At 44.5% G+C, this 26,654-nt stretch overlaps 1 protein-coding gene across 1 annotated transcript in view; it reads left to right on the top strand.

Annotated features, from left to right (window-relative positions):
* The first annotated feature begins 8,155 nt into the window (after positions 1 to 8,155).
* Positions 8,156 to 26,654, top strand: part of TBC1D8 (TBC1 domain family member 8) — a 90,608-nt gene continuing 72,109 nt past the window's right edge. The window contains exon 1 of the mRNA XM_065423676.1: positions 8,156 to 8,282. Within this exon, the coding sequence (XP_065279748.1) occupies positions 8,156 to 8,282 (127 nt within the window). The remainder of the gene's footprint in view (positions 8,283 to 26,654) is intronic.

The raw sequence follows: 26,654 nt of genomic DNA, 5'->3' as shown, positions 1-26,654 counted from the left end.
TATTCCGGTGTGTGGATGTTCAGAGGAAGAACACAATAAGCACCTAGAGGAAATCTCTAAAACAATAAGAACTTCTGGTCTGAAACGCAAGGGGGGGGGGGGGGAGGGGAGAAAACTGTGCCAAACTACTTCCACTTTTTAGGGCATGAGATTAGTCAAGATGGACTGCATCCAGATCCAGAAAAAGACAGCCATCTTAGAAACGCAGTCTCAATAATCTATGCAAAGCAACAAATCAGGGGCAAAATAAACAATCTTGGGGGGGAAATTTTTTACAGAATCACCTAATTATTGATGAGCCACTGACAGACTCTTTGAGCTTGAAAGTTGAATGAACATGGAATTTGAATAAGGAATTAGCCTTGAAGGAAGTAGAAACTAGCATTGAGGGCTCCATTATGAGCTTTCTTTGATATTGCATAGCAAATAATTATGTGCATGGATGCCAGTAGTTACAGTGCAGGGAATGTGTTACTGCAACAGTAAGGTTTCCTATTAAAGCCATTACCTTCCTCTTTGAAAACATTACTACTGCACAGGCACATGCAAATAGAAAAATGTCAGGCCTGTGCCTCAACTTATGAAAGCTCTTATTTCTTTACTTTTTTCACCTAGTCACAGATGCCAAAATATTTGTAGCTTTAAATCTGCTTCTGCCACCATTCCTCATATTTAGTAGGACTTACTCATGTGAGAAAGTCCATTGATGTAAAGCTAGCGCACCATGAGTAAGGGTGGCAGCATCAGGTCCTAAGGGAATAAGCATTTTGCAGTCTGTAACTAGATGAAAAGATTTTTTTTTTTAGAGTTAATGTAGAGGGTAAGAACCAGTGGAGTACACCAGCAGTAGTAAAAATCTACTTCTCCAAGCTCCTACGTTATTGAGATTAACAAAGGAAATTTCAGAAAGAATAGAAGATGCCTGTAACTTGTTACAAATTCCTTAAAGGGTGTAGATGAGACTTTGCAGATGGACTCTTTAATTCCTAATAAGAAACCAAACTTTTAAATTAACACACACAAATAACAAAACACTCCCCTCTCTTCCCTCCCTGCACCCCAAAAACCTCAACAGATTATTGGAATTCTATTTCTAATTTGGGGATGGACTCTAATCTCGTATTGCACCAGTACAACTTCAGTGCATTTCTCCTATGTAACCAACATCAGAATCAGGCATCCAAGAGGAGTGTATGTAGTAGTAGAATAGTATATTGTGTTTTTCCTGCTAGAACCAGTCCATTCACCAGAGTGTCTTGGACAGTGGTCAGTGCCTTCCCCTAAAATGCACATAACGTGAGGGGAGAGGGAGAAAGACAGACTGTCTTCCTGTTCCTAGCAGAGGGACACCTTGAAACTTGATAGTCCTTTTTTTTTTTTTATCATAATTAGTGTAAAACAAATGTTGTTGTTTTGAAGACACGTTCTTCCTGTCAAAATATAGAAATACTCATATCGTACTGCCAGAAAGGGGAAAGCATGCTAGATTACTGGGCAAAGCTGTGAGTCAAACAAATCGAGACACTTAATTGTGTGATTTCTTTTTTTATTTTATTTTTTTCATAGCTGCCTGCGGCTTCATTGTACTTGCCGATTGTACTGTAACGTGGGTTGTTGTGAAAGACACCTTTCATTTCAGGATAAGTGTAAAAAGCAATTGTGCTCCTTTATGGAACCACATAGCTGAAGCAACAGGAGCACCACCCAAAACACAGGCACATGGCAAGACTCGAGTAGAAGCTGAACCATGTAGCCCATCGGGTTTTTTTGCGGACTGATATAGCAAATGCTGGGGCTTGGGCATTGATTGTTGGAGCTGTGAGAGTGAGAAAAAACAGAGAAACAGAGAGAGAAGCAGCAGAAACCCAATCAGACAGACTGACCAAGCATTGGGGGCATGGCCCTGAGAAAAAGATGAGAGCTTGGAGTTCCCAAACTGTGGTACATGTACCACGCGCGGTATTTGAGCTTGATGTCCCAGCAATTCACTTCCCAATAATTTTTTAAGAAGGTTGTATGTGAACCAGTGACGTTTGGTTGCCACTGGCCTAAAGAGAGATTTTGGGGCAGAGTGCTGGCTGAAAGTGACTTGGAACTATGATGAGCAAATAAACTTTGTCCAATTATTTGACACCTTCTATGTTAAGGGAAACAAGACTTTATGTACATTCTTGGTAAATAAACAGGATTGCACTAAAGAAATACCGGACTCCATCAGCAAGATCTCTCCCTAACGGAAACAACTTGCAAGGTCCCGAATACTGGCTACCTGTTTGAGTCAAAAGGGGTAACAAATTATACTTTTTGTCCTTGTTCTTTATAAAGTAATTGTTAACTTAATCAGAATCAATAAACAAAACCACTAAGGGCATGGCTACACTTGCAAGATAGAGCGCATTAAACAGCCCCAGGAGCCCTAACTCCTGACCCATCCACACTGGCAAGGCACTTAGAGCGTCTGGACTCTGCAGCTGGAGCACTCCTGGTAATCCACCTCCATGAGAAGCATAACGCTTGTTGCGCCTCGGCTGAAACGCCCCAGCGTCAGTGTGAACGAGGTGTTGCATTACTGCGTTTTGATTGGCCTCTGGAAACGTCCCATAATCCCCTTAAGTCAAGTGGCCACTCTTGTCATTGTTTTGGAATCAGCGGTAGGAATGTGGATATCCCCTTTCAAAGCTCAATTTCTGACAGCCGGCATGCTTATCTGCTCCGGGACAAAGCAAGCCATTAGTGTGGAATGTTGCGTGCTGTGAGTGTGTGAGAGAGAGGTGGGGGGGGGAGAGGATTTAAATTACAAGACAGCATGCTGACACACTCTCAGCACCCCAAAAACCCACTCTCTCTCCCCCCACATACACACAACACACTCCCTGTCACACTCCACGGAACCCCCCTGCATTTGAAAAACATGTTGCAGCCACTTGAACACTGGGATAGCTATCACAATGCACTGATCTTTGTGGTGTTGCAAGAGCTGCTAATGTGGCCATGCCAGTGCACTTACAGCTGAGAGTGTAAACACACGGCAGCGTTTTCCCTGCTGCGGTGTCTGAAGGGTGGTTTAACTCCCAGCGCTCTACAACTGCAAGTGTAGCCATGTCCTAAGATTTATTACAGATATTTGAATTTGTTAGTTCACTGGGGCAGGAGTGAATGTTACAAATATGTACTTTGCTGTTAACTGCCATTTGCAATCTAGTCAGACATGACAATTTTACTCCTGAGAGTATTCGGTGCCAAAAATTTAAAAATTCTGCACACAATATTTTAAAAGTCTGCAAAAGTGTGCAAGTTTTATTTGTCAATAAATAAATGCGGAGGTTCCAACATGACATTGGGGAGCACAGGCCATGGGCTCATGGAAATGGGAGATCACTGTGCAGCTTCCCCCTCGGGACACGGACTCAGTGGTGAGGCTGCACCCAACCCTGAGTGCAAGGACCGGGCCTGCCCCCAAAACACCCCAGGGCCTCTATGCTAGGTGCACCAGGTGTGGGCAGGCAGGCTCAGCAAGACAGGATCCAAGTGTGGAGGGGATACAGGTGTGGGTTGAGAGGGTTCTGTGTGGGGCAATCTGGGTGCAGGTGGCTCAGTGGGGGAACCAAGTGCGGGGGGGGGGGGGGGATCTGGATGCACAGGGGCTTATTAGAGGGTTCTGGGTGCAACAGTAATGGGACTCTGCAGGGGGGTCCAGGTGAAGGTGGTTGGGGCTCAGTGGGATGTGTGTGTGGGAGGGGATACAGCTCATCGGGGGGGTGTGTCTGTGTGTGTGTGTGGGGGGTCAGTATACAATGTGCCTCAATATACAATGCCACATCCCAAGCATATTCAGGGCCACTCCTTTTTGAAAATGTCCATGAAGCTCTTTGCTAACCCTGGATGCTCCTATGTAGGCTAAACTGCAAATTCAATATCTTGTGCTATTTGTTAATACTGTATTTAAATCTAGAAATATCAGTGATCATAAATAACCTATACCCATTTTCAGAAGGCATATTACGGATGGAAGGAACCCAGAAACCTTATTTTCTTTCAGTCTATTCCTTCCCAATAAAGGGCTTCCTGGCTTGACTTGTCCTGTTTTTTTACAGAATTTATGAGAGAACTCCTGCGAAGTTTATATCTTCAGAGATCTCAGGCAGGTACTATGGATGGATCATCATTTCCCCCTCTTTGTTTACCTGTACATATCACCAATGCAAGACTGTAGGTGAGCTGATTGAGGTGATTGCCAGCTGTTTGCCAGCTGATTGCCAGAGGTGGCTGCATTTTGTTCCTTGAGTGCTTTGGACTGAAAGGTGTTGTAAAAATGTATTTTTCTTCTTGCAACCATTATTTAGCCTTACTCAGAGGTCAGTCCACTCAACATGCAACTCTGCTCCTAGAAAAATTTTGTTCTTCCACTTTGAAAAGGAACCAGACTATTATTTTCAATTTATCTGGAATATTTATTACATTATGTATCACCATAGCCCTTTGTTTTATTATATTATCCTTGAGACAAGGTAGCTGAGGTAATCTCTCTTACTGGACCAACTTTTGTTAGTGAAAGGGACAAGCTTTCAAGCTTAGAATGAACTCTTCTTTAGGTTTTTGATTGGTTTTCAGTTGTCTGATCCTCCACAGCCATTTATAAATGGTGTTTTGTGTTAGTCTCCTTCCACTGATTCCATATACCAGAAAAACAGCAAATTGCATTTCTTTTGATGATATGATTTTTAACCAACTTTGATGAGGTTAAAAAGCCGGAGACTTTGAAGGAGTACTGTTGATTAGGCTCAACCAGAGGCAAGTCTCAAGGAATAATCAATAATGGCATGTGTGCATGATATGTGATACTAAAATAGAAGGAAGGTTATTGTACTCTAGCCTTGCTCTCTTTCTAGTCCTAGGAAAAGGTTTCCTCATGGGACAGAAATCTCATTTTAAAGATCAACAACTCAATCAGTCTTCTTTTCAAGTACTTTTCAAATCAATTTTCACTGAAGTCAAGGTTGAGTGTAAAAAAAAAAATAGCAATAAGAGTGTCAAATCAGAACAAAAGAAGGAATAAACATACATAAATCTAGCCACAATCAGCAGTTATTTAATTTTAAAAGAGACTGACTTCTCTTCCAAACTGTTTTATGAAGGGAAAAAACATCATCCTGCTCACTACTACTTCAAATCATACTCTAGAATACCCATGTTCTGACTGAGCGTTTTAAATAACCTCTTCTCATTCAATAATTAATATTTTAAAAGACATTATTGTTCCTCCATCCCTCGTCTGTTCCCTTTAATATTTCAGCTATGGTACATTCACTTTTCCTTCTGCTTGCCATTCTGTAGTATGAAAACAAAATTCTGGTACTTGTGTAGATCATGCACATACTGTGTGGAAAACAAAGTTGAACAAACTATAGTTAGCTTACAGTGTTTGGCCTAATAAACTACACCGCTACCTCAATATAACGCGACCTGATATAACACGAATTCGGATATAACGCGGTAAAGCAGTGCTTGGGGGCGGGGGCTGTGCACTCCGGTGGATCAAAGCAAGTTCAATATAACGCGGTTTCACCTATAACGTGGTAAGTTTTTTTGGCTCCCGAGGACAGCGTTCTATCGAGGTAGAGGTGTATTTAATTGGTACCTAAAAAGCAATCAAAACAGTCACCGTCAGGTATTCCAAATGCCAGTTATCATTGGCCATGCCACATACCTGGCTGCGAGTTGTTAGAATTTTCAGAATTCAGAATATATATAACATCTTGTGCATTGCAAGCAAAGGGCCAAATCCTTTGTTTATTAATCAAAATTCTCCAATAGGGAAATTTGCCCAATTTAGCAGTACATGATTTGGTCCACAGTGATTGAGTCTAGAGAGGGAGAGAGATTCTGACCTCAGTTACGCCAGTGATTATAATGGAATTACTTCAGATTTACTATTATTTATGATCAGAATCTGACCAAGAGAGAGAACTCTGGACATGGAATTAGACCAGCGGTTCTCAAACTGTGGGTCGGGACCCCAAAGTGGGTCATGACCCTGTTTTAATGGGGTCACCAGGGCTTACTTAGACTTGCTGTGGCCAGGGGCCAAAGCCCAAGCACAAGGACTTCAGCCCTGGGCAGCAGGGCTCACATTACAGGCCCCCTGCCTGGGGCTGAAGCCCTTGGGCTTCGGCTTTGGCCCCCCGGCCTGAGGAGGTGGGGCTTGGGCTTTGCCCCCACCTCCAGGGTGTTGGGGCTTGCTTGAGCAGGCTCGGGCTTCAGTCCCTCCTCCTGGGGTCCTGTAGTAATTTTTGTTGTCAGAAGAGGGTTGCGGTGCAATGAAGTTTTAGAACCCCTGATTTAGACATTCATATTTCAGTGGTCATCAGGATTACCAATGTAAAATAATACCAGGCAGGATTTACAGTAGTAGTGCTTGGTTTTCAAAATCCCTTCTTCAAAACTATTTAAAATGACAACGGGGCATGCATGCCTATCCCACTCCATTTTCTGAACAAAAATTAGTGAAGATCTGTCTCATCTGCTGTTTCTGCCTATAGACTCCCAGGTTTGTGCCCTTCAGCTGGGGAAACTCCAGCAAGTTACTGTTTTGGGTTTTTTTGTTTGAACTTCTGATGCCAGGTGGATTTCACAAAAGCAGAAGAGACTTAGATTGTAAGCTATTTGGGGCAACTTTTTGATCTGCTTATATAGCACCTCGCACAGTGGGGCCCTAGTCCTTGAGTAGGGTCTCCTAGGCATTACAGGAATACAAATAATAAAAAATGTGTGTGAGTGTTGAGAAACAATCCTAGCCCTAAGCCATTTGGGTCATGTTCAGTCAGTCCCTGACATTTCTCATACTTTAGAGGATTAAGTAATAAGTAAAATGTTGATTCTGCAAACATTTACACAGGTACATATCTTTAAGCATGTGAATAGTTCCACTGATTTAAAAGTTAAGTAGGTACTTAGGGCCTGAGCCTGCAAATTCTTAAGCCAGGAGGTCTGCACAGTTGGGATCCAGAAAACATTTGGAATCCCTTTGCTCCCCCCACCCCCTTTTTATGACTTGTCAATATGAAAATGACTAGGCTCAATATGGATATATAACATGAACATTATTTATCTATGGATGTTGTTACAGAGTGACTTTAAAATGGGAAGGAAGTTGCAGATAGCTCATATCTGAATTGATGTAAATATATGCCAAAAATGTGCAATGCACTGTGTGTGAGTGCCAGAGGATGGTGGCAGGTACGGTATGCTAATACCCTGGCACGTTTAGGAATGTTGACCAGGGTTGATTTGTGATGCCGAGAGACAGCTGTGTGCGCTTCTGAGCATCTCTCACCAGGGAGCAGCAGTACAGTATTTAACATACAGTAAGCCCTTGCCTTCTCCGAGGGGCAAAAAAGGGAGACCTGTCCCAGAATGTGCAGGCAGGGGTGCTGGAACAATATGTATAATGGGGGTGCTCAGAGCCATTGAACCAAACTGTAAACCCTATATATGATGGAAACCACTTCAAGCCAGGGGGTGTAACAGCACCCCCAATTCCAACACTTATGTGTGCACAGGCCCATCTCTCTGAGGGAGAATAGGAGAACCCTGCTTCCTGGCAGTTGGGATGGGGCGAGGAGTAACCAGCAGCCCCTGCCTTCAGCAGCCATGGGGAGGGGATCCCTGGATGAGTGTGGAGCTAGGGGATACTGATTTCACTCTCAGCAGGATTTAAGGGAAAGGGAGAATCAGTGCCGGTGTGAGCCCACTGGGGGCCTTAAGCAGGAATACCCCCCACAACACATACTAATAATCAATAGGGGCTCCCCTGAGCTCCTCAGGACCCGAAACAATTGCTTAGTCTGCTTATGTCTAGCGCCGGGGGGGCGGGGGGAAAGCAGGGCCGAGGGGAATCAGTGCCTCCCAGGACAGCGGCGGGGTCTTTCTCCTCTCTCCCAGCCCGGCACTGAGCGCCTGAAATGCGGCGTCCCGGGTGGGGGAGGCGCTGCGGGGCCGGACTAGGCGGGGAAGGGGGGGAGTCTCCTGGCGCCGCAGCGCGAATCCCGGCCGCGGTGTCCCCGGGGAGGGAGCGGCGGCTCCGCGTCCAGGCTCCTCCCCCGCGGCCGGGCCGGGCCGCGATGCGAGCGGGCCGGAGGGAGGCGGCGGCGGCACGATGTGGCTGCGGCCCGAGGAGGTGCTGCTGAAGAACGCGCTCAAGCTCTGGGTCACCCAGAAGAGCAGCGGCTACTTCGTCCTCCAGCGGCGGCGCGGACACGGGGACGGCGGGGGCCGCTTCACCGGTACCGCCCGGCCGGGGCTGGGGAGGGAGCCGCCCAGGTGGGGCCCGCCGGGCCATTGCCCCCCGGAGCCGCTCGCCCCGCGGGCCCCGCCGGGATGGGGAGGGAGGGGAAGCGGGAGCGCCCCTCACGCCCTGTGCCTGGCACCGCAGCGGGCGGCGGTCCCGGGCTCAGGAATCAGCTGGTTCCGGTCGGGACAGCGGAGCGGCTGCTGGTGCCCGGGGGAGCCCGGAGCAGGCTCTTTGTTTCGTGTCCTGGCGGGCTCTGATGGAGGCTGGTGCTGGGTTCAGCGCGGAGACAGGGCCGGGTGTGTGTGTGTGTGTATGTGTCTGTGGCTGCGGAGCGGGTCACTGCCGGGGGTCCAGCTGCGGCGGGTTCCTGCTCGCCGGGGGCTCCGGGGTCTGCTTGCGGCCATGGGGGTGGCCCTTCCAGAGTCACCGGTGCTGGGGTGGTTTGTTCTGGCTGCTCAATAAGTTACTTGGTAAAATGTTCCTTCCGGGCTGCTGGAAAATCTCTCCCTTTAAGGTGAGAAAAAGATGTTGAGGATTGTTTTGGGTAAGGCACTGAAAAACCATGGGCTGTTTGTTCAGCTGCAGCCGGAAGGCAAACAGAATCCTATTGTCCGCCTGCTTCGGTACAAAACAAAAGCGCGTCCCGCTTTATAAAGTATTTGTTAAACTCCGTAAGGAATAATGCGTGCAGTGCTGATCACCCTGCTGTAAGAATTTGAGTTATTGCCTTGCAGGGAGTGTTGCCTTTGTCTTCTATGAATGTTAGCAGGTTTAAATAATCCAGATGACAAGGAGAGGGTAAGGAATTCTTAAAGGTAACCAAAAACACTAAATTAGTGCATAGACTCCATTCTAATGGACAGTGTAGAAAAACTAAGAAAAATAGAAGTTTTCAGAATAGGTGGATTAACCTGGAATGAAAGGAGAGAGATGCTGGTGAGAAGTGAGCCAAAAAAAAAAAAAAGACTCCCATACTGTTCTTATACAAGCATTGAGTGAAAAACACATACAATTATGGTGGTTTAAATTTCCTTCATGCATGTGTTGCAATATATTAAGTGCTGGATGATCTGTATTTCCTTTTTTAAAATAAAGGATTGATTCTTCAGAGTTCTTTGACTCTGACCAAGTCTCTTGAAACTTGGTAAGTTCAACATCAATTCAAGGGGAGCTGTACTAGTGTAACTACCCAGGTTAAAAGAACGAGGAGTACTTGTGGCACCTTAGAGACTAACACATTTATTTGGGCATAAGCTTTCGTGGGATAAAACCCACTTCATCCACTGCATGCATCCGAGGTTAGTGAAAATTACAAATGCTTCACAGTTTTCTTATGGAATTGACTTCAAACCTCCTCTTCTTTTTGCTAATACAGACTAACACGGATACCACTCTGTACCCAGGTTAGTGATTGAAACAAAAGGGGTATATTAGCATTTGTCTTAAAATTTCACTTCTTTGAGCTACCACAAATGCAGCTTTAGTACAGACTGGCCGCAAGCATTTTAATGACCATGTTGTCCAATTCTACTTTAAGCAGGTCTAGCCCTTATGGTGGTTACTTGTTGCTTCATATACACACGAAAAGCAGCAGTGATAATACAGATGGATGAAGAAAAGCAATTGCCCAGAGCTATCCTTTGGGATTTCTAAAAATGAAAGGGGCAGAGCCACTCAAGATTGATTCTATCCACCCCTGCTGGGAACTGCACAAACAAATCACAAAAAACCTTGCAGTCAGTAATATCAAAGATAGATCTGAGGAAAATCACCTTGAGTGATCTGTTTCTACATCTGTGGCTCGGACGTGATTAACTAATGAAACAAGTGGAGCTTCACAAATTCAGAACTAAAATTGATTGAGTAGGGCCAAGAAAATGATTTGGTGGCAGTTATCTGCATGTACTTTCTTAATGCTCATAGGATTTCTGTCATCCTATCAAATATACATGGTGAAAAATTAGATTTAGTAGTGCATTTGCAACTTCATATTTCCATTAAATAGCTTCCAACCTACATTTGCATTTTTACTTCATTTGACTGTACAAAATGTTTATTTAGCACTTTAGTTGTGCATGGTACTTTTAGAAAATATGAAGACAATGGATCATATTCTGCTCTAAATTACGACAGTGTAAATCTGGAGTAATTTCAGTGGGATCAGTGAGTTATACCAGGTTAACTCTAGAGTAATTGAACAGAATTTGGTCCAAAGTCCTTGCTCTGAGAAGTTTACAATCCAAATTAGACCAAAACATGAAGAATATGATAATACATCATGTTGGGGATGAAGAAAGACAGCGGCAAGCAAAAAGAGGAAGGAATACTGCTCTTCAATGAGTCTGACTTCTGAAGAAAGAAGATTGTAGTCTATAGCTTAATTTTTTTAAATTCAGATTTCTTATGATGGATTGTAATTTAAAGAAAGCTGAGCTATTTAAATCTCTCAAACTTTTTTTATTCCTTAATAGACACTTTTAAAGGCTACTGTGTTTATTTGATATACCAAAGGTAGAATTGTTCTATGATTCTTGTCTGTATGTGGCATTGTCTTCTGTTATCTCCATTTTATTTGGAGTCTGTGTCTGTCCTGGCTATGTAGGCATTCACTGTTTGTCACCACGAATGCTTAATTCTGATTCAGTAGACCAAGAGGTTGTCATGTTACAATTGTGTAACTTTCATGAAATCCTGGCCCAGTTGAAGTCAAGGGGATGGGATCAAGATTTAACCCCTAGGGCAGGGGTCTCAAACTCAATTTACCTTAGGGCCAGTCCTCTAATCCTCCCAGCGGGCCAATAATGTCATTCATGCCACCCAGAACCCGCCTCCCACCTGCCTAAGGCTCTGGGAGGGAGTTTGGGTCAGGGAGGAGGTCTGGGGTAGGGGATTGGGGTGCCGGGTGCAGGCTCTGGGAGGGAGTTTGGATGGGGGAGGGGGTCTGGGGTGCAGGCTCTGGGCTGAGGTAGGGAGTGGGGGTGCAGGAGGAGGGGGTGGGGTTGCAGGCTCTGGGACGGAAGAGGGGGTGGGGTTCAGGCTCTGGGAGGGAGTTTGGGGGTGGGAAGGGGTGGGATGTGGGCTCTGGGAGGGGGTCAGGGGTGTGGTGCTTACCTGGGGCTCCAAGGCGGGGCACTGCTGCCCCCAGGCACTGCCCCCGCAGCTTCCCATTGGCCGCAGGGGTGGTCGGGATGGGGGCAGTGCACAGAGGCACAGCCCAGCCCAGCCCAGCCCCGCCCTGGGGCCGCAGAGAGGGGCCGGCAGCCACATGGAGCAAGCACACAGGAAGCCGCTCAGCTCTGCTGCGATGCCGGTGGTGAATGGGGCCCCGGGCTGTTTTAAATTGCCCGGGGAAGGGGGGGAGGCGCCCTGGGGCGGTAGGCAGGGCCAAGGGAGAGACCCGGCCCCAAAATTGCTGGAGCCCCTAGGGCCACATTGGGGAGGTTCTTGGGCCACAGATGGCCTGTGGGCGGGGACTTTAAGACCCCTGCCCTAGGGTTTATATTATGTTTTCCCCTTCCTCCTTGTTTTGAACATATCATTCCTTGATTGCAGGGATGAGAGAGATTAATTTTCAGATCTAAAAATAGCTTCTACAGCTGTTAGTTTTAGGTCCAGGTTGATCATGTTGCTGAAATCACAAATGTGAAGTCTCTACTTCTGAGCTTTCCATGGCAGACACCCGCAAGTTTAAAATAAAAAATTGATGTTTGTTGTCTAGCTAAGTTCCTGGTGCATCCTGTTGGCTGAATGCAGAAGCTAAATCTGCAGTGTATACAAGCTTTTTATATAAGGCTAGCATAAATCTGTTTTGGCTGACTAACTGAAAACACCCTTTCTCTTTCTATCCTCTTAATTTCCTCCATCTTAAGAAAATTAATCGTATTTCTTTAATCAGCTTTTGTTTGTATTGTAGAAGGGCCTAGAGGTTAGGTGCGTCTTACAAATGGAAAACAATACATAGAAAAAAATAAGTGCACTTTATGATGAACCATAAGCAAAATGTTACAATTCTCTTTTACTTGGAACAGTCAAAAATGAGCACGATGGTGGGAAACAAAGTGAAAGAAAATAGTTAAAACCAGTGTGAAACTTTCAGTGTAAATGCTTAAAAAAAAGTATGTTCAGTGATGGGAAAAATGGCTTGAAATTTCTAGGACTTTTAAATAGACTCTAAAAATAGATTAAAGAAATGTCACCCACATGGGAAGAGATTACACTACTTATTTTTTATAGCAGGTGTCTGAGTCAGGAGTTTTGGGTTTTGTTTCCGGCTCCATCATTAACTTAGTGAAAAGTGAGTGCTTACCTCACAAGGTTTGATAGGTGGTATGCTTCCAGATGAAAGATTCAATAAAAATGAAAAGTACTATTATTAGTAGAGCCATCTTTGACTTTAAAATTATACAACAGTTTACTGCCCTAACTTTGATAAATCATGGAGGTTGTTTTTTAAAGGAGGGATCAGATGTCACTTAATACATTTTAAGGTGCACAAAGGCATGTAAGCCACCGTGATAGTATATGATGTTTTCACTGTGCCTGTGCGTGAACAACTGCTTTTGGGTCCATTCTTTATTTACTCACTCTTCTTTCCAACCCATTTCACCCTTCTTTACAGGTTAATCTATCCAGAAAGTACAAATAAACCTAACACAGCACAGCAGAAGAATATATTTTGTTTAGATATATTCTTTTTTCATCCCCAAAGAATTGAACTATAGGGTAGACATATGTCACATGAAAGCACTAGTCTTTCATGTCTGTTTTTGTCATCAGGGTAGTGTATTTGTATTGAACTTTGAACAGGTGTGTACATAAGAGAAACATATAACCTCTACGGTCACTTATCTTCTGCATACTAGCAAAGTTCACTGATACAAGTTGGGGTTGCAGGTGGTGTGGAAAACTGGCCTACTTTCATACAAGAGAAGGTGAGAGGAGATCTCTTAATCTGTTGATCACCCACTTTGTGTAATTTGTTTTCTAGACTTGCAAGGAACCTGATACAGCAAAGCAGTTAACCAAATGCTTAACCCTGAGCATGTGAGTAGTCCCCTTGACTTCAGTGGAACTACTCACATGCTTAAGTGCTTTGCTGGATCAGGGATATAGGCAGGAAATCTGAAGTGTGTTCTGGAAAGCGCGTGTTTCAGGATGAAATTATCCACAAATTAACTTTAATCAAGATGTAATTCAGTAGCTCTGGCTGATTCTGGGGTTGTATATAAATATAACTGAAGAAATCCTTTTGTAGTAGATTGCTTACGTTGTTGCTCTGGAAAAGGTGGGAGCTGGTTGAACTTGAACTTAATAACTAAGATATGTGCTGGTATCTTTCTGTAGTCTCTGTGAAGAATCTATGGTTTCCTTAGGTCAGAGGTGGGCAAACTACGGCCCGGCCCTCGAGCTGCTGCTGGGGAGCGGGAGCGGGGGCTTGCCCCGCTCTGCACGTGCCGTGGCTCCCGGAAGCAGCAGCATATCCCCGCTCCGGCTCCTATGCATAGGGGCAGCCAGGGGGCTCCGCACGCTGTCCCCGCCCCAATTACCGGCTCTGCAGCTCCCGCGGCCAAGGGGGGACGTGCCACTGCTTCCAGGAGCTGCTTGAGATAAGCGCCGCCTGGAGCCTGCACCCCGACCTCCTCCCGCGCCCCATCCCCCTGCTCCAGCCCTGATCCCCCTCCTGCCTTCCGAACCCCTTGGTCCCAGCCTGGAGCACCCTCCTACACCCCAAACTCTGCACCCCCAGCTGGAACCCTCACCCCCCCTGCACCCCAACCCACAGCCCCAGCCCAGAGTTCCCCTACCCTGAACTCCAGTCATTTCTGGCCCCACCCCAGAGCCCACACCCCCAGCCGGAGTCCTCAGCCCCTCCTGCACCCAACCCCCAATTTCGTGAGCATTCATGGCTCGCCATACAATTTCCATACCCAAATGTGGCCCTCAGGCCAAAAAGTTTGTCCAGCCCTGCCTTAGGTAAATGGTAATCTCTGGTTGTCCATAAGATGTATAATCAAGAGTAGTGACAAATCCTTCTCATTTATAGTAATATAATGTCAGAGTGCCTTCGTCGCACAGAGTGAGGCTGTGGCACTACTGTCATTTTTATGAGAGGATGTTGGAAGTTTCAGCTCACTCCTCATTTGATTGGATTAGTACTGTGTATTCTGTTCAAAGCAAAAGAACATTTCCTGTAATTTTAATGTCTTGTTTAACTTTTTGTATTTTAAGATTTGGAATGTTGGATTAATAACATTCAATGCAAAGCTATTGATTATTTTCCCACTCCTTCCCCAATAGCTAACTAGTTGCAAATTTTGTTTATGCAGTATTCCATATTCTTACATAGTACTTATGTCCAGCAGAATTCTAAGTGATTTTTTTTTATGTCCTCTAAATATTTGTAGGGTTGTTCTTATAACTCAGGGAAGAAAAACTGTAAACCAGAGGTTTACACTTATGGACACAACTTACCGTATATACTCGTTCGTAAACCGATTTTTTTTTAGTAAAAAAGGGAAGCACCAGAGAAGGGGGTCGGCTTATGAACGGGTATAGAGAGGGAGAGGTGGGACACAGCCCCTCCCCCCAACAGAGGGAGCAAGGAGAGGCAGCACAGTTAGCAGAGACAGAAGGGAAGAGGCGGGGCCAGAGTCTCTCTGCTCTGGCCATGCTGCTCTCCCCTCAGCCTCGGAAGCAGCTGCAGCCCTGCCGCTCGGCCCCACCCCACAGAGCAGGCTGTGGCTGCGCCGCCCGGCCTGCCGGAGCACACTGCAGCCGTGCCGCCGGCCCAACCCGCTGGAACATGCTGCAGCCACGCTGCCCGGTCTGGCCCGCTGGAGCAAGCTGTGGCCACGCTGCCCAGCCTGCCGGAGCAGCTCCAGCCAGGCCAGAGACATCCTCCCCTGGCCCTCCCCAGATAAGGTGGGAAGGGATGGTATGGGGAGAGTGTAGGGGACCGGAGCTAGGGGTGGGGTCATGTGGGGGGTGGTCATAGGGGTTACTCCCCTGACTCCCAGCTTCTCTCCTCCAAAAAATTTCCCCACCAGTTGCTGTCCTGGCCTGTCAGGGTAAGCAGCTGGTGCGCCGGGATACTTTGTTTACTTAGGTTTACCTCCATACCTGCAGACGCTCGAGGTAAACAAACCATCTCGGCCCACCAGTGGCTTATCCTGATGGCCCGGGAGCCAAAGGTTGCTGACCCCTGAATTATAGGGTTGGCTTATGAACGGGTCATAAAAATTTTCCATTTTTACTTATCCATCTTGGAGGGGGCGGGGGTCGGCTTATAAACGAACCAGTTTATGATGGAGTATATACGGTAATCTGTTCCATTTGCTTTTTCCTTTTCAAATGCAGCATTCTTCTTTCAGCTGAAAAATTATGAATGTATATTAGTAAAATGCAGCAATACAATTAGATTATTTATTCATATTTTACATGTAAATATAACTTTTTAACAGGTTTATTCACTTAGTTTTCCATTTTTTTGTAAATTCTGGGGTAGGGGTAGTGAATAGTATGCTCAGAAATGCTGTGTGTTAATGTTCAGCCCCTGAACTTCCATGGTGCGTTGAGTTGTGTTCAGCTCTGCTGAGAATGACTCAGTATAAGCTAAATATGACAATAAGAAGCCCCACAGAAAAAGTGACTTTTTTCTAGTAAGAGCAGGTTTGGTCAGATTCTATTGACTTGTTAAATTGATGGATGGACTTTTTGTATTAAAAATTTATTCCTAGTGTAGGACTGTGTGTTGTGTGTTGTGTGTGTGTGTAAAATATATGGTGTTCTTACAGGTTCATTTAAAACTACATAAGCACTCCAATAATAACAGAGCCAGAGTACAGTACAGTAACTGGTTACAATTCAGTTTTCCTCTGATTTTGTTACAACACAGTTCCAGTTTGTTGCATAAATGTGACCTTAACTGTGTTCCCTAAACGGGAATATAAAGCCATAACCAAGACTTTAGCTCAGTTAGAAACATGAGTGTAGTCTATTTACTCTACAAACTAGGAACAGTGTTATAAGCAAGTCCTTTCAGTCCAATTGTATAGACAGGGCATTAGTGTTCTTCATAATTCTAGTTAAGCACAGTTAGACTACAAAGCAAATCTGACAGGTTCTAGCCCAAATTTACTATAATACAAATAGAAGTTGATGTATGTTACCTCAGAACATATGCTTTATAAAGTCCTGAAATATGAAATAACAAACTAATACTTCTTTAAGAATGTTTCTCCCCATCTGCCTTGTCTTAAGGTGATATGGCCCAGTAGTCTACAGAGCAATTAGTTCAATAGCGTAAGGTAAAAATGATATGGGAAAGTTCATCCAGAGTGCATTTGACTATTTTTATATAGTATTTTTCAACCAGTCAGCAAAGGGGAAAAGATGTCCAGAATCAAAACCTAAGGAAGCAGGGGTAGGGGTGAGGGGGTTGAGGAGTTGTCAGAAAGTTCTGAAGGTGGTGAGCCTGCTGCTGCCACCTTGACTCCCAGCTCCTGTAGTGCAGGCGAGTCTCTTGGCTCTCATACCTGAATCATACTGAATGGCTGTCTCAGCTAGGAGAGAAGCTCAGAGAGAGTTGCACCCCAGTGTAGGAGGAAGTAGACTATACACTGATGAAATTGTTCAGTTATAGATGGTTTTACTGGGTAAAAAATCATGGAGGATTGTGAGAAGCTTCAAAAGAGTGGAAATGCATTAAGGAATTTGGTAGTATCATTGAAGGTGACATTTAATTCTAAGTGTAAAGCAACACTGGTAAAAATAATCAGTATTTCTTATATACTGATAGTCTCTGAATCTGTGTGCTCCTTTAGGAAAGTAGACTTGGGGGAGGTCTACACTTAAAACCCTGCATCAGCACGGCACAGCTGCGCTGTTGTAGCACTTAAGTGAGGATGCTCCTATGCTGACGGGGAGCTTCTCCTGTCGGTGTAGTTAATCCACCTCCCTGAGAGGTGGTATCTGTGTCGACGGGAGAAGCTCTCCTATTGACACAGTGCTGTCTACAAGGTGGGCTAGGTCGATATAACTACGTTGCTCAGGGTTGTGGATTTTTCAGACCCTTGAGCAACGTAGTTACACTAATATTGGCCTGTAGTGTAGACCTGGCCTCAGAAGCTGTAGAAAATAGGTTTTGATCCATTCATAGCATTAGTTAAAGTGAATAAGATATTAGGGTGCATTTTAAAAAAATGCCATCCTAATGCAAAATGCAAAGCATCTGTTCTCAAGTTGTTGCCCACAGAGCTCCTTCTGGTAGTCCAGAGAGAGCTGGCTGGTCACAGGATGCTGGTTCCCTTCTTTATTTCCAGTTGCCAAATTATTTACTGCATTTTGATTTAGAATAAAAAAGTGTCCATGCTAGGGTCTAGATTCCTTTTCCAGAAACAAAAAATATAATATAAGCAAAATTAAAGCCAGCAGCTGCTATGCATCTTCAAGCCAAAAATAATAAACTATGATAAAGTCCAGTCCAAACAATATCCCCATTCCTCACAAACATTAGCCCTTACTATGCCTGTTCCTCCTCCAACACCTGTGGAAATAACGAGGCGTTTAGCATACTCCAAAATTCAAGCTATTTCAGACCAAGGGCATGAGTTAGGCCGCAAAGTTGAGGTCCCTTCCTGGAAAGCATCATTCTGTTAACAGCTTCTTATGCTGAGGAACTCCACATTAAATGTCCCCATTGATAGCAGCTGTTGCAGTATGGCTCATGGAGAGGTCTCAAGAAGGGAGGTTCTAAGCCAGTTAGGGCTTCACAGGTCACAACCAACATCTTGGACTCAAATTGGGAACCGATGTGTGGATGAGACGATAGTGTTAATAGGAGGGATTTAAGTTTATTATTCCCTATTGGGAAAGGAGAAGCTTATACAGGAAGGATGGGCTCCACCTATACCAAAATAGAACCAGATTGCTGGCATATTTAATGAAAAACTCCCCCATGACCTTTTAAAACTAAGGGCTGTGGGAAAGCTGACAGGTGCAGAAGAGCATGTGTTTCAGACAGACACATACCTAATGGGAGGATCTATTAACAGGGATTCTCTATATCAGGGGTGGGCAAACTATGGCCCGGGGGCCACATCCGGCCCTCCACATGTTTTGATCCGTCCCTCAAGCTCCCACTGGGAAGTGGGGTCTGGGGCTTGCCCGGCTCCGGCACTCCAGCCGGGGAGCAGGGTCGGGGTCTTGCCCCACTCCATACTGCTCCCGGAAGCAGCGGCATTCCCCCCCCCCTCCACCCCTACGTGTAGGGACAGCCAGGGGGCTCTGCACGCTGCCCCCGCAGCTCCCATTGGCCGGGAACTGCAGCCAATAGGAGCGGCGCCTGTGGACAGGGCAGCGCGCAGAGCCGCCTGGCCGCACCTCCGCATAGAAGCTGGAGGGGGGACATGTCGCTGTTTCTGGGAGCTGCTTGAGGTAAGCGGTGCCCGGAGCCTGACCCCCTCCCATGCCCCTTCCCCAGCCCTGATCCCCCTCCCGCCCTCTGAACCCTTAGATCCCAGAGTGGACTACCCTCCTGCACCCCCAACCCCTCATCCCCAGCCCCACCCCAGAGCCTGCACCCCCAGCCAGAGCCCTCTCGCCCCTCAGCCCCCAATTTTGTGAGCATTCATGGCCCGCCATACAATTTCCATACCCAGATGTGGCCCTCGGGCCAAAAAGTTTGCCCAGCCCTGCTCTATATCCTAGTAAAGAGGACAGAAGTTGATAAAGTACAAGTAGGAGCTGAAGAGAAACAGTCAAACGAAAGAGTCCCATTCAGTTACATCACATGAAGGCAGACAACTAAATAAAATTGACAAATTTTATAAGTGCTTGTACACAAATGCAAGATATCTAAATACTAAGATGGGTGAACTTTAGTGCCTGGTATTAGGTGAAGATATTGATAAATAGGTATCACAGCAACTTTGTGGAATGATGATAACCAGTGGGACATGTTAATACCATGGTACATAATATATAGGAATGACAAAGTAGATCACGCTGGTGGGAGAGTGGCATTATGTGAAAAAAAGACACGAGTCAGATAAGGTGAAAATCTGAAATGAATCAGACTGTACCATAGAATTTCTATGGCTATACATTCCATGCTTGAATGATAAGAGTACTGCAGTGGGACTATATTACTGTCCACCCAACCAGGATAGTGTCAGTGACTGTGAAATGTTCCAGGAGAGTAGGGAGGCTACAAAAACAGAAAACCCAATAATAATGGGGGATTTCAGCTAACCCCATATTGACTGGGTACTTGTCACCTTAGGATGGAATTCAGAGAGAAAATTTCTAGACACCATTAATGGTGACTTCTTGGGAACAGCTAGTCCTGGAATCCACCAGAGGAGAGGCAATTCTTGATTTAGTCCTAAGTGGCGCAGAGGATCTGGTCCAAGAGGTAAATATAGCTGAACCACTCGATAATAGTGACTATAATATACTGTAATTAAACATCCTTCGGGTGGGGAATACCAAAGATACGCATTTAAATTAAAAAATGGGAACTACACAGACATGAGGAAACTAGTTAAACGGAAATTAAAAGGAACAGTGACGAGTGAAATGCTGGCAAGCTGCATGGAAATTAAAAAAAACAAAACAATAATAGAGTCTCAAACTGTACGTATACCCAAATTTAAAAAACTAAACAGTAAGAAGACCAAAAAATGCCATAATCGCTAAACAGAATAAAAGAGGTGGTTAGAGACGAAAAGATATTGTTTAAAAATTGGAAGTCAGATCATAGTGAGGAAAATAGAAAGGAAAGTCTGTCAAGTCAAGTGGAAAAGTATAATTAGGCAGACCTAAAAAGTATTTGAAGAGCAACCTAGCAAAAGAGACAAAAACTAATATTAAAATTTTTTTAAGTACATCAGAAGCAGGAAGCCTGCCAAACCGTCAGTGCAGCCACAGGATGTTCAAGGTGCTAAAGGAGCACTCCAGGAAGGTAAACCCGTTGCAAAGAAGCTACATGAATTCTTTGCAATTGGTTTTCTCCATAGAGGATGTGAGGTAGATTCCCACACCTGAACCATTCTTTCTGGGTGACAGATCTGAGAAACTGTCCCAGATTGAGGTGTAAATAGAGAAGGTTTGGAACAAATTGATAAATGAAACTAAGAAGTCCCCAGGTCCAGATGATGTTCACCTAAGAGTTTTGAAGGAACTCAGAAATAGAATTGCAGAACTATTAACTGTGGTATAATCAATGAGGGGAGTCCTTGTGGCACCTTAGAGACTAACAAATTTATTTGGGCATAAGCTTTCATGGGCTATAACCCACTTCATCAGATGCATGGAGTGAAAAATACAGTAGGCAGATATAAATATACAGCACATGAAAAGATGGGAGTTGCCTTACCAAGTAGGGGGTCAGTGCTAACGAGGCCAATTCAGTCAGGGTGGATGTGGCCCATTCCCAACTGTTGACAAGAAGGTGTGAATATCAACAGAGGGAAAATTACTTTTTGTAGTGACCCAGCCACTCCCAGTTTTTATTCCGGCCTAATTTGATGGTATCAAGTTAGCAAATTAATTCCAGTTCTGCAGTTTCTTGTTGGAGTCTGTTTTTAAAGTTTTTTTGTTGAAGAATGGCCACTTTTAAGTCTGTTATTGAGTGTCCAGGGAGATTGACGTGCTTTCCTACTGGTTTTTGAATGTTACAATTCTTGATGTCTGATTTGTGTCCATTTATTCTTTTGCGTAGAGACGTCTGGTTTGGCCAATGTACATGGCAGATGGGCATTGCTGGCACATAATGGCATATATCACATTGGTAGATGTGCAGTGAATGAGCCCCTGATGCTGTGGCTGATGTGGTTTGGTCCTTGAACAGATATGTGGGCAGAGTTGGCAACGGGATTTGTTGCAGGGATTGGTTCCTGGATTAGTGTTTTTGTTGTGTGGTGTGTAGTTGCTGGTGAGTATTTGCTTCAGGTTGGGGCGCTGTCTGTAAGCGAGGACTGGCCTGTCTCCCAAGGTCTGTGAGAGTGAGGGATCGTCCTCCAGGATAGGTTGTAGATCCTTGATGATGCACTGGAGAGGTTTTAGTTGGGGGCTGTAAGTGATGGCTAGTGGCGTTCTGTTCCTTTATTTGTTGGGCCTGTCCTATAGTAAGTGACTTCTGGGTACCCTTCTGGCTCTGTCAATCTGTTTCTTCACTTCCCCAGGTGGGTATTGTAGTTTTAAGAACGCTTGATAGAGATTTTGTAGGTATTTGTCTCTGTCTGAGGGATTGGAGCAAATGCGGTTGTATTTTAGGGCTTGGCTATAGACAATGGATAGTGTGGTGTGGTCTGGATAAAAGCTGGAGGCATTTAGGTAAGTATAGCGGTCAGTAGGTTTCTGGTATAGGATGGTGTTTGTGACCATCACACACGGTAGTGTTCAGGAAGTGGATCTCTTGTGTGGACTGGTCCAGGCTGAGGTTGATGGTGGGGTGGAAATTGTTGAAATCCTGGTGGAATTCGTCAAGGGCCTCCTTCCCATGGGTCCAGATTATGGAGATGTCATCAATGTAGCGCAAGTAGAGTAGGGGCGTTAAGGGACGAGAGCTGAGGAAGCATTGTTCTAAGTCAGCCATAAAGATGTTGGCATACTGTGGTGCCATGCGGATACCCATAGCAGTGCCACTAACTGTGGTATGTAACTTTAACCCTTAAATCAGCCCCTGTACCAGATGACTGTAGCACTGATTTTTAAAACAGGCTCTAGAGTTGATCCTGGCAATTTCAGGCTGGTAAGCCTAACATCAGTACCAGGCAAATTGGTTGAACTTATAGTAAAAAACAGAATTATCAGACACATAGATGAACATGATATAATGGGAAAGAATCAACACAGATTCTGTAAAGGGAAATCATGTCCCACCAATCTATTAGAATTCTTTGAAGGGGACGGGGTGAGGGGTATGTGTGTCAACAAACGTGGACCAGGCTGATCCTGTGAATATAGTGTACTTAGACTTTCAGGAAGCCTTTGACAAGGTGCCTCACCAAAGGCACTTTACTTAAGCAAAGTAAGCAATCTTGGGATAAGAGAAAAGTTCCTCTTATGGATCAGTAACTGGTTAAAAGATAATAAATGGTCAGTTTTCACAGTGGTGAGAGGTAAATAGCGGGGTCCCCCAAGGATCTGTACTGGGACCATTGTTATTCAACATAGTCAATATGATCTGGAAAAAAGGGGTAAACAGTGAGGTTGTAAAGTTTGGTGGTGATTCAGAATTATTCAAGATAGTTAAAACCAAAGTTGACTGCAAAAAATTACAAAGGGATCTCTCAAAACTGGATAACTGGTCAAGAAAAAGACAGATGAAATTCAGTGTTGATAAATACAAGATAATGCACATTGGAAAACATAATCCCAACTATACATGCAAAATGTTTAAATTAGCTGTTACCACTCAAGAAAGTGATCTTGGAGTCATGCAGATTTCTCTGAAAACGTCTGCTCGATGTGCAGCAGAAGTCAAAAAGGCTACCAGAATGTTAGGAACCATTAGTAAAGGGATAGATAATAAGACAGAAAATATCATAATGCTACTATAGAAATCCATGGTACGGCCACATCTTGAATACTATGTGCAGTTCTGGTCTTCCCATCTCAAACAAGATCTATTAGAAGTGGAAAAAGTACAAAGAAGGACCACAAAAATTATTAGGGGTTTGGAATAGCTTCCCTAGAACAGGTGTTATAGTTATTGTCACTACTCCCCCTCATAGGAGAAAACGATTCTTTCTAACCAATAGGCTATTCAATAACTTAGGCCACTACAAACTTACATCAGTATAACTACGTCGCTCAGGGGTGTGCATTTTTCACACCCCGGAGCAATGCAGTTACATTGACCTAACCCCGATGTAGACAGTGCTGTGTGGATGGGAGGGCATCTCCAGTCGCCATAGCTACTGCCTCTCGTGGAGATGGATTAACTATGCTGATGGGAGAAGCTCTTCTGTTGGTGTAGTAGCATCTTAACTGAAGTGCCACAGCAGTGTAACTGCAGCTTTTTAAGTGTAGACCTGCCTTTAGACTTTAATCAAAATGTTTTTGTAGCCTTGCCCACAACTGGAATTCTGATATCATATTTCTCTCCCTCCCTCTTGTTTGGTTCTTTAACTGTAACATCTTAAAAGGTCTCTCTCAAAAACATGTTTTTCTTAAATTTTCCCTGAAGAAGGTGACCTCTCCACAAGTGAATTTGGGCTGCAAATAACTTAAAACATGGAATCACATGCATAAATAACTCTGTCTTCAACAAAGGCTGTAATATGAAGGCCCAGTTCCTCAGCTGGGCCACACCAACAAACATTTTGTGTTTTTTGTTGTGTGCATGTGGCATTATCTATTTGCTCTGCCTGCTCTAATCTTATGAGCTTGCAGGTTACAAAGCAAAATGGGACCAGCAAACAGAGTGGAGGAGCCATGCGTTATGCATACACACAGATACTGCGGTGATGTGTGTTTTTAAATGCCTTGAAAGCCATGAATGCACCTGCAAATCAAAACAGAGGTTTCAAGTCTAATGTTTAGCCTTCCAGCATGGATTGTATCTGTTTAAATTGTGAACATCAGCCCCTTTAACACTGAAAATCACTAACTAGCTAAAATGAGATTGGAATGAATATAGAGGGAATGTGTTTTTGTTTGTTGCGTCTAGTGGACAGACTCTGCAGAACAACAAGATGGGTAATTTCTAAAGGATTTTTTGTGGTTACTAGAATTATGTAATACTACAACGCTTCTGTGACAATGCGGTTCTGGCGGAACCCAACTGAGAGTGCCAACTCAGGACAAATTGCTAAAACAGGGCAGTTACAGCCCAAGGCTGGGGTTTCTCTACCTCTAAGGCAACCAAACCAGCCAGACTAAGAGGACTTCGGTCTCACCCCACTGGCTAACCGCAACCTCACAAGCAATTTCCTTAGACACTCCAGTTTCCCAGTATCACCACCAGTGCCGCTCGTTATGGGGATAAATGGTTATGAAAACCAATATCCCAATATACACAAAAAGGGTTCTCTCGATCCCAAAGGACCAAGCCCCAGATCCAGGTCAATATACAAATCAGATCTTTCCCACAAATCACGCTGTTACCAATCCTTTAGAATCTAAAATCTAAAGGTTTATTCTTAAAAGGGAAAAAGATAGAGATGAGAGTTAGAATTGGTTAAATGGAATCAATTACATACAGTAATGGCAAAGTTCTTGGTTCAGGCTTGCAGCAGCGATGGAATAAACTGCAGGTTCAAATCAAGTCTCTGGAACACACCCCCACTGGGATGGGTCCTCAGTCCTTTGTTCAAAGCTTCAGCTTGTAGTAAAGTTCCTCCAGAGGTATGAAGCAGGATTGAAGACAAAATGGAGATGAGGCATCAGCCTTTTATAGTCTTTTCCAGGTGTAAGAACACCTCTTTGTTCTTACTGTGGAAAATTACAGCAACATGGAGTCTGGAGTCATATGGGCCAGTTCCTGCATACTTTGCTGAGTTACAAGGCGTATCTGCCTTCTCTCCATGGGTCCATTGTATAGCTGATGGTCTTTAATGGGCCATCAAGGAGGCTAGGCAGAGCTAATCCCAGCTTGTCTGGGATGTCACCCAGAAGCATAGCATAAGTTTGCCATACAGACAGTATAGTGCCAAGATTCATAACTTCAACTACAAAACTGATACACACATATAGACAGCATAATCATAACCAGTAAACCCTGACCTTGTTTAAGACACCCCATTTGACCCCCTTTATACAAGATTTGGGTGCCACTACAGGACCTTGGTTGCAACAATGATCTATATGGTCCCAATTTATGTCAATAACGTCACACCCCCGACGCAAAATGGATGCAGGAAGGGATGACACAAACATCACTGACTGCATCCCAAGAGCTCCCCATCCTGGGTTCTGTCTCACTACAGCTAGTATTGGGATAGAAGCCGTACCAGTGTATAACAGAAATGGTTTATCAAAGTCATGTTCAACAACATGACTGAACCTCTTTACAAACTCAAGGTAAAACTTAGTTAGAACAATAGTGGATTGGATCTGCTCTCGCAGTATGGTTCCTGTATGTCTCATGCGATCTTGCCAAGAGCTAAAGAAAACAGCTACTTTATTCATACATGCTCGGGCAAATGTTTGGAACCCAATTAACATCAAATAAATGCAGATATTAATGTTCTTCATAGTACAGGAATCTTGGCATTTATCCCTGAAAGCAATATGGTAGTGTGCCTCAGTTTTCCTTTTCATACAGCACATTAGGTCTGGAATGTCTTTTCTCCTGTGAAAAGTTCCAATATTGTTTACAGGCATTAACTGTGAAACATCAGCATAACAAGGCCTTTTAACATAAATTGTGTTCTCAGGTATTCCTTTTAACATGTTCAAAGGATTCTCCAAAAGATTATGCGCATTGTACACTTTTACAGTTTGTGGTAATAGCAACACATGTGTTACAAAAATTGCCATCAGCAATAACAACAAATTCATTGCGAATGTCCATTTACAATCATGTTTGTCATGCCCCATTTTTGGCTCAATACCACTGGAGTTTGGGCATTCTAGGGTTAGCCTGTGGCTTCCCTTTGCCAAATTCAGTTTTCTCTTTCCTCCTTGTCCTGCAGGATCAAACCCTGATTTCTCTTGCTTAACAGAATTCCCTGGCTGATGGGGTGGGCTCTCTGTGCTAACAGCTATTAGCAAGTCCTTCCTCTCCCAGCCAGGCAAGTAATTTGCATTACCACAGACAGGAGCCAGTCCATCAGTTTTCATATCCTTAACTGCTATCCTTCCCAAGGCTGGACTCTGTCTTAAAGAGATACCACACAAACCCAAAGAGTCTGACGGGGAGAGTTTGCTTGCTCTCCCCTGCATCCTCAAGCCTTTAGCCATAAAACTGCTCTGCTCTGTCACATCAGTAACCAAATCTGTTCTCAGACCCTGAAGCACAAACTGCTCATTGAAAAAATCAGAATGGAGACATTCCTGTTCCAACACCATTGTCTTTCCAACAAGTTGGCCCCACACAGCCACTTGGTCATAGGGCTGCCTCAATTCCTTAACAACTTTTACTTCCTCTGAGACCTTCTCAAAGCTACCCACACTGGATTTTTCAAAAGGACAGTCAGTGGATCCATTCACAACAGACAACTTCCAGCTGCTAGGAACTGAAACTTCCTTGATTACATCACTCTCACACCCCTCAGTTGCAGGGAACTGCTTGCACAGATTACCATGAGGATTCCTTTCCCCAGGAGCTTTTCTAAGCAGCAATTCACCCCTCACAGAAATTCTGCCCTTACCCTCTTCACCTAGGGCTTGCTCTAAAGGAACACTTCCCTGAGCA

The sequence above is a fragment of the Emys orbicularis genome, chromosome 1 (assembly GCF_028017835.1).
Source record: "Emys orbicularis isolate rEmyOrb1 chromosome 1, rEmyOrb1.hap1, whole genome shotgun sequence".
Classification (NCBI taxonomy): domain Eukaryota; kingdom Metazoa; phylum Chordata; order Testudines; family Emydidae; genus Emys; species Emys orbicularis.
The sequence above is the reverse complement of the archived record's forward strand: the minus strand, read 5'-3'. Positions and strand labels throughout refer to the sequence as shown.